Below are 8,353 nucleotides of genomic sequence, written 5' to 3' on the forward strand. Positions count from 1 at the left end.
CGCAATAAGACTCTTGTTCACTGTTTACTTCAGTTGTCTTGGCAACTGTTTGACATATAAGCTGTTGCTGCTTGGCCTCTGTTCACAATGAAGATAAAGAAAGAGGCTGTAAGAAAGCAAATCTTCACCCGTAGTGGTCAGGTTTTGAGGTATCTTGATTGAGAAAATAGTTTTTTTTAATAATGTGCGTGCTGACTTATTTTGAAAACTAAACTTCACGACAGTTGGTGCTCTGATTGGATTAGATAAACAGCACCGAGCGCAGTGTACATAGAAACATGTGTCGTTTTGGGGCCTCAACTGGTTTAAAAACTGATTTACTCACATGAATAATCACAGTGTGTCTTTTTTTTTTTACAATAGTTTGATAACACCGGGCCATTCAAATGTACTTGACCTAAAAAACTTGACCCGGAAGTTCTTCGTGCTCGTGCCACGTCAGAGCTACAACTCTTTTTCTGCTGCTAACATATCGCATATACACCAGCCGCTACACATCTATTACGCTTCTATCTCACGATGTTGTTCCTGGGACTGAGCTGTCTGCTGCTGCATGTGTTTGTGGCGTTTGGGACCGAGCTCACCTTCGAGCTCTCCGACAACGAAAAGCAATGTTTTTACGAGGATATTCAGAAAGACGTGAAGTTTGAAATGGACTTCCAAGTAAGTTACACTGAAAAGCCTCGTCCCTTTCCAAACGTGGACAAGATACTCAACTAGACATAGAACATATTTTAAGCTTGTAATTTGGTGTGTCGGTCGTTGTAGTTCTTCATTTCAAATGCAACTCATTCCCTTTCATCACAAACCTCTCGTGGGTATTTCATCAGTGTTTTTCTTTTCTTTTAGGTCATAGCAGGAGGCAACTATGACGTGGACTGCTTCGTTACCGACCCTCAAAACAACGTGTTGTACAATGAGAAGAAGAAGCAGTATGACAGCTTCTCTCACACCGCCACCATGTCGGGAGTCTACAAGGTCTGCTTCGGCAACGAGTTCTCCACCTACACGCACAAAACCGTGTACCTGGATTTCCGCCACGGAGACGAGAAACCTCTCATTGAGACCATGGGTGGAACCTCACCGCTGACTCAGGTAAGCCTGACGACCAGGGCCTGCTGCGGTGGAAATCCTTCAAAGAGGCGGTCATTTGGGTTAATTCCACTGTGTGTGTGTGTGAGAGAGGGGGGCGTTAAGGTGCACGTACAAAACCACGCAACTCTCTTTAAGGCAGAAATGTTTCCTGCCGCTTTGCTGATGATACTGCATGAGTCTTATTTCCTGAACACTTGCAACTACTTCCTGCTAGGCAAGCACACAAAAAACATACAGAGAAGAAGAAAACTACAATCCAAACATCCACATTTAGAGTATGAGCCAAGTCAAAGAGACACTGAGGGGGAAAACATTATTTGCAGATTAGTTAGTCCAACCTAAAAAAAAAAACTAATCAGCTGTTTAGACTATGGTAAACCCTTTGCTGGTACATTGTAGTTAGTAGTCCACCAGGTGGAGCCAGAGCTGCTTTAACTTCAGTAAAAAGACAATTTATCCTGAGGGACATTGCTGTGTTGCCGTTCACCCATGTTTGTTTACTACCCCTTTTCAGCGCTTTAAATTTGATAACTCAAACTGGACGCAAACAACATTTTCATAACTGTTGCAGGCAGACCCCCTCCCTCCCCCTCCTGTTCACGCGGCCACTTCATTCATCCGCGTTGATCTTTCTCCCTCTTTCAGATGGAGTCGTCTTGCGTCTCCATTCATGAGGTGCTGAAGGTGGTGGCCGACTCACAGACGTGGTACAGGCTGAGAGAGGCCCACGACCGCACGAGTGCCGAGCACCTCCACCTGCGGGTGACCTACTGGTCCATCGGAGAAACCGTTCTGCTGTTTGTCATCGGCGTCGGTCAAGTCATGATGCTCAGGAGCTTCTTCAGCGAGAAGAAAGGCTCTGTTGCCGCCACCACCTAAGTTCTGTTTTCTTGATGTGCCCTCAGAGAGAAAGGCGGAAGCTCGTCAATGTGAACACATAAGTGCGCTTGGGGATTAGCACACGGCTCTCCGTATTTTCAGCAGACCCATTCGTTAAAAGGGAGAGTTTGGGGAGAACCTTTTTTTTAATCTTCCCCACCAAGTTTCATACAAAACTTGTGGGTTCCCTTTTCATCCATCCTGATTTGTTCTTACGAAGCTGTTTTGAAAAGAAACAACTCTTGTACTTGACATTGAGATTGATGCCTTGCAGACATTATTTATTATGTTTACACAAAGCAAGTTTAGTTGGATATGTCTGTGAGTAATTAGGACAGCTTTGGGTTATATTGGTTACTTACGAATTACAAAAGATTTTTTGGCAAATTGGTTGTTGCTGAATGTATGTTGTACTGTTTTTATGTTTAATTTATGTATGCAAAAATATAAAATGTAATAGCTATGTCTCCCTTATTGTGTCTCATAAAGTGCCATTTGTTTAATTTCCTACCAAATGAAAAGTTTACGTTTTTTTGTTAATTGGTCTGTTACGTACAAACGGTTGCTGATTGAATGTACTTCAGTTTTCACCCTTACAAATCCTTGTTTCATAAATAGATATGTTTAATGGACACTACTAAGTGACCCACTTATTGTGGCTTTTCTTTTTCAACAAAAAAAAATGTTTGCTGTCCTTCTGGTTTATCGGTCTCTGTAAAATTAGTCGGCAGATTTAATAAAATTGGGAAGAAAGATGTTTTTGGCAAAGATGAAACCATATTATTAGTTGTATTTTAAGAAATTGTCTTATTCTCTGGTAAAATGTCCATGGAGGTGCCAACTTATATCCAGGGTCACAAGTGTTTCTTCAAGTATTAGTGTTTCTTCGATTAAACATTTACTTCAGAAAACACTAACATAAGTATCTCACATCATTGTGCCCCATCCAACACGATTAAAAACTTGTAAAGAACATTTGTCCCAAGATAGAAATATCTTTCCTGCTGCGACATCGAATAGGTGTCCAAGTTTCACTGTGTGCTGTGGTGTACAATGTGTGACAATCAACGCTCTTTTTAGTTTATTTCACATTTAGTATAATTAAAGATTATATTTACTTTGCAAATTAATAATATATAATAATATAAGCGATTAAGATACAACTATTAATCTCAAGATCTGATATCTGAAATTAAATAAAGATGCACTGGCTTGCGGTATTTGAAGTATTCTAGTATAAAGGTTGTCTAGTAGACTACTTTACCTGAGAAACATCTGGAATGCTTTCACTTTCATTTGTTAAGGGGGTCCGTCTATGCTCTGGCATTGCTAGTTTTACCCAAGTCAAATATTAAAGTACGCTTCTTCAGCCTCCACCGACAATGTGAGAAAAGACCCCACTCCCACGGTCCACTTGCCTCAGCTCCTGTCAGGATGAGTCCCCAAGAGGGAGACGAATTGAAGCGAACTTGAACCCAAAATAAAATCGACCTACGGCTCATTCAAGGCGCGTACTTCGCCCTGATTGGCCCCGGAGCCGCGTTGGCCGGCCAATCAGGGCGAAGCGGGCTCTTTCCAAGCCGACGTGTGTGTTACGTGTTAACACTTGCGTCCCGGGCCAGCTTGCGGACTTCACCTGTCCGTCGCCCACCCCGTAAGCAAAGGAGTACTCCGTTCCGGCGAGTTCGTCACCATGTCGGGTTACCTCAAAGCTCTGACGTCAGCAGCCTCCGCCGCCGCACGGTGCCGACCCCCCGCTGTGCTCTCACCGGCCGCCGTCTGCTTCCGTCGACAGCAACGGAGGAACCGTGAGTCAGCCGTCGACTAACATTTTTCACTCATTTGTGGGGGGGTTCGATGGAGCGTCAGTGTTTAATGACGTGCTCTGAAATGGACACTGGTGTCCGGCTGATGGACAGAGTGTCACCTCCTGAATCATTACATTAGGCCTACATGAGATCCCGAAAACAAAACCGTTGCAAAAGAAATGCAAAACTCAAGGCAGGACAGAAAGTTAAAACTAAATAATAAGAGCTGGGTCGTGGTGAATGAGAGATTAAATCGTTAGTTGTAAAAACCTCACAGCCTTTGAGCCTTTGATGCAGTTGGGCTACAACATAAACTGTGCACTGCAAACACAAAGGAGCTTTATGTGTGGGAGATAAAAAAATAAAAATAAAAAAGAAGGCTTGCCAGGTAAAAGCTGCAATTAAAGCAGTCGTATAATCTCCGTATCACGATGCCGTGCAGGTTGTTTAGTAACTGCATAACTTCAGTAGCATGAAGTAATAAAAAGGGCCATGAAACCAAAAGCAGGTGTGTTTGCTGTCGGGTGATCACACCGTGTCACAGGTCAGCAGGGCACAGGAGATATTCTCCCCCGGACACAACAACCAAAGCAGCAGTATTGACTGAGAGGCAACATAACATCTGAATGTGTTTATTCAGTGACGCCATTTCAAGAAATTATTTTGTTTGATTTGACCAAACAACAAGTCTATGTTGATTCACTGACTGTTTAGATCAAAATAATGGTAGTTGAAACATTTCTTTGTAACTTCGCTAATAGCCAAACTTTTCAGATGCCACAAGGCGCATCAAGGCGGCCCAACCGGTGGTGGAGATGGACGGCGATGAGATGACTCGCATCATATGGGAGTTCATCAAAGAGAAGGTAAATCGAATGTTGGCGTTCTTCAGTTGAGAGAATACTCAAATGGCTTCAGTGGTTGCACTTCAGTGCTGTTGTCCTGATTCCAAATAAAACTTCTGCATCTCTTCCCGTGCAGCTCATCCTGCCACATGTGGACGTTGAGCTGAAGTACTTTGACCTCGGTCTGCCCTACCGGGACCAAACAGACGACCAGGTCACCATCGACTCGGCCGTGGCGACTAAGAAATACAACGTGGCTGTGAAGTGTGCCACCATCACGCCGGACGAGGACCGGGTCGAGGGTCAGTTTAAGGCATTGTGTTGGTTTCTATTGTCTAGTCTTTTCAATAATACATCATATATGTAATTATATATATATATATATATATATATATATAAATAATCAATTAATCAGAATACATGTCATAATACCTTTTTATTGGTTCTGCAGGAGTTCATTATTTGATTGGGTTTTTATATGGTAAAAACTTCTTTTTTTTACCAGAGTTTAAGCTAAAGAAGATGTGGAAAAGTCCCAATGGAACCATTAGGAACATCTTGGGAGGCACCGTTTTCCGCGAGCCGATCCTCTGCAGAAACATCCCTCGTCTGGTTCCCGGATGGACACAAGGCATAACAATCGGCAGACACGCTTTTGGCGACCAGGTAAGACGTGCAAATGTGCGTTGGGCTCTTTGCAAAAGAACCGTAAGCACCTGACCAAGGAACAGTGTCACGGCCCGTTTGATGGTGAATCTCACAGTACAGGGCCACAGACTTTGTTGTCGACCAGCCTGGCAAGTTCAAGATGGTGTTTGCCCCGAGCGATGGAAGCGAGCAGAAGGAGTGGGAGGTGTATGATTTTCCAGCCGGGGGCTGTGGGATGGGAATGTACAACACTGATGAGGTAAGGAAGGGCTTGCTCTTGTGTTTATTTACATGAAAATCATTCTTCATGATTCAAATCTCTACCTTTTTAATATATTATTCATTTTCACAGTCCATCACCGGATTTGCTCACAGCTGCTTCCAGTATGCCATCCAGAAAAGATGGCCTCTGTACATGAGCACCAAGAACACCATCCTCAAGGCCTACGACGGGCGCTTCAAAGACATCTTCCAGGACATCTACGAGCGGTAAGACCTAACACTGGGTTGTTCTATGACGTCGCCCGAGGAACTGACTCTTTTCTATTTCAAACTGTGTCGCCGATTTTCATGTGTGATGGTCGAGTCCACGGGTGTCCCTCTGACACGTAGACCTGAGCATTATGACGTCTTTTTCAGGGAGTACAAGCCCGAGTTCGACAAGCTGAAGATCTGGTACGAGCACCGTCTCATTGACGACATGGTGGCCCAGGTCCTCAAGTCTTCCGGAGGGTTTGTTTGGGCCTGCAAGAATTACGATGGAGACGTGCAGTCGGACATTCTGGCTCAGGGTCAGTGCACCTTCCCTTTTGGGTGAGCGCTGTTTTATTGCCCTGCTTGCTCGGCGAAGGCAACGTACGGTTTGTCTCGGGTTGTGTCCAGGTTTTGGATCTCTAGGCCTCATGACATCCGTGCTGGTGTGCCCTGACGGAAAGACCCTCGAGGCCGAGGCTGCCCACGGCACGGTGACCCGGCACTACCGCGAGCACCAAAAGGTGAGAACCGCCGGGCGGCGGGGCTGTAGGACTCATTCAAGGCTGGGACTAAGGTTCAAAGTTAGATTTAGAACAACGGTTGTAATTAAAAATGATTCTTTAAAAAAATAAATATTATCAGTATTCAATTGCAAGTGTTAATTGAGTCATTGCAATTTCACTCCGTTGGGTGAAAGTGGGCATTAATACATTTCAATGTTAAATAAATAAGTGGAAATTGAGCCAATGTGGTTGTTCAATTCAAGTTTAAAGGCGTTGACACTATCAAATCAAATTGTTTTACATTTCAAGAGCTTTTCTGTCAGATGAGCGGAAACAGGTAAAGTTATTTTGTGATATTTTCAGCAAAGGTGATCAATGTCATTAATAGTTTATGCTGGTGCAGATAATGTGGCAGTTTCTTTAGAATCAAACAGAGCATGAATGAACCTGAAAAAGCAAACACAAGGCACGTTGACGCTTTCTGTAACTAAACCCGACTCTGTCCTCGCGGTGCAGGGGAGACCAACCAGCACCAACCCCATCGCGAGCATCTTCGCTTGGACCAGAGGACTGGAGCACAGAGGCAAACTGGATGGAAATCCTGATTTGATAAAGTGTGTTTTTTTTCTGACGTGATATACCCCTGCAGCTCGTTTCACAGCGCGATAATGTGTCACTCTGCCGTTTGGCTGTGCAGGTTCTGCCAGACGTTAGAACAAGTCTGTGTGACCACTGTGGAAAATGGTGTGATGACCAAGGACCTTGCAGGCTGCATCCACGGCTTGGCCAAGTGAGTTCCCATTATTAGATCCCTCCGTAATACTAAGTTTGTGTATTAAAACATTGGTAAAGGTTGGTCTGCAACCTTTACCAATGTTTTAACAGATGTTAGAATTCATTACAAATTAAACCTCTGCACTTGTCTTGCAGCTGCAAGCTGGATGAACATTATGTGAACACATTGGACTTCCTTGACGCTATCAAGACCAAGTTGGACAAAGTTCTGAATAAATGAAAAGTAATAGGAGGACACACCTGCCGACGTAGATTGTAAACACTTTTTATCCTTTGTTTCTATAAATCTTTGAATTATGTTTTGAAGGAAACAACTTTACTTGACATTTTTGTACAGTTCACTCACACTGCTCATGCCATGCGGTGCAATTAAAAGGTACCACTGTACGAATCGTTATTAATTGATTTTAACAAGACGTTCCCTGAAAATACCTTCTCATTTAATTAGAGGGTATCATGAGGGAACAGATTGTACAATAATATGTTTTGCACCATCAGCATGAATATAAAAAAAATAAATGGTGAGTCAAAAACATCCAGTGTAACACGTCATTCAGTCCTTATCTTCATCTGTAATACTTTTCAGTGCTGTTAACCCTAACGAAACAAAATGCAATTATTATGTGGGAGGTTAGATGAATGTTCTATGATGACCCGCCACTTGGATTGGTTGAACAGATTGAGGGGATTTGATTAAATGTAAGGTGACAGAGAATTTTTGCTTCAGCTTATTAAAATATTTTTCAGTTTTTGGAGATGTCAGAATGGAACGAATCTGTGTCACCAGTGGTCAGCGTTGAGCCAGATTGAATGGGTTTGGTCAATGCTGTAAGACACCAGCAGATGTCGACATGGTCAGCCACTCAGTCGTGTGCGGAAGGCTTCATTGTGCCGCCTTAATGGATGCAATGGTGGCTTTAACCTCATCTAAGAATAAAGTGCAGAACAGCAGAGACCTTCAAACTATGATTACTGTCATTCTCGATGATCTAGTTTTCACTGTTATCCCCAAAAACACAACTTGGGTTAGCCTTCAACTTACCTTTTGAGAAGCAAATGCGAATCAGATTTCACCTGGCCTGCTGGTCATCTAATTAAAAGACATACAAACACTGACAGAAGACTGGTTAGTTTGCGGTTCATTCTTAATAAACAGCATTTAAATCTCGCCAGAAATTAGGAACTGAATCACTGAATTGTTCTATTGCCGTCCTCCTGGGAAATGCTTTCCTTGGCAGGAACAATTGCTGCGAAGCACAAAAGCATCCATGAAACAGCTGAGAACCAATCCGTGGGTACAGCGGGT

General features: G+C 43.4%; 2 protein-coding genes across 2 annotated transcripts; both read left to right on the forward strand.

The window, feature by feature from the left end:
* Positions 1-329: 329 nt before the first annotated feature.
* On the forward strand, positions 330-2,731 carry tmed3 (transmembrane p24 trafficking protein 3). Its single transcript, XM_037451493.2, has 3 exons — positions 330-663; positions 850-1,095; positions 1,741-2,731. The coding sequence occupies exons 1-3, from the start codon at positions 520-522 to the stop codon at positions 1,972-1,974; spliced, it is 624 nt and encodes a 207-aa protein (XP_037307390.1). The 5' UTR covers positions 330-519; the 3' UTR covers positions 1,975-2,731.
* An 818-nt stretch (positions 2,732-3,549) lies between these two features.
* LOC119196071 (isocitrate dehydrogenase [NADP], mitochondrial-like) lies at positions 3,550-8,000 on the forward strand. Its single transcript, XM_037451480.2, has 11 exons — positions 3,550-3,782; positions 4,557-4,648; positions 4,764-4,929; positions 5,133-5,293; positions 5,391-5,534; positions 5,628-5,764; positions 5,915-6,066; positions 6,158-6,270; positions 6,769-6,866; positions 6,950-7,042; positions 7,183-8,000. Exons 1-11 carry the CDS (start codon positions 3,668-3,670, stop codon positions 7,265-7,267), a joined length of 1,356 nt encoding a protein of 451 aa, XP_037307377.1. The 5' UTR covers positions 3,550-3,667; the 3' UTR covers positions 7,268-8,000.
* The last annotated feature ends 353 nt before the right edge of the window (positions 8,001-8,353 follow it).

This window comes from Pungitius pungitius, chromosome 4 (assembly GCF_949316345.1).
Source record: "Pungitius pungitius chromosome 4, fPunPun2.1, whole genome shotgun sequence".
Lineage (NCBI taxonomy): Eukaryota > Metazoa > Chordata > Actinopteri > Perciformes > Gasterosteidae > Pungitius > Pungitius pungitius.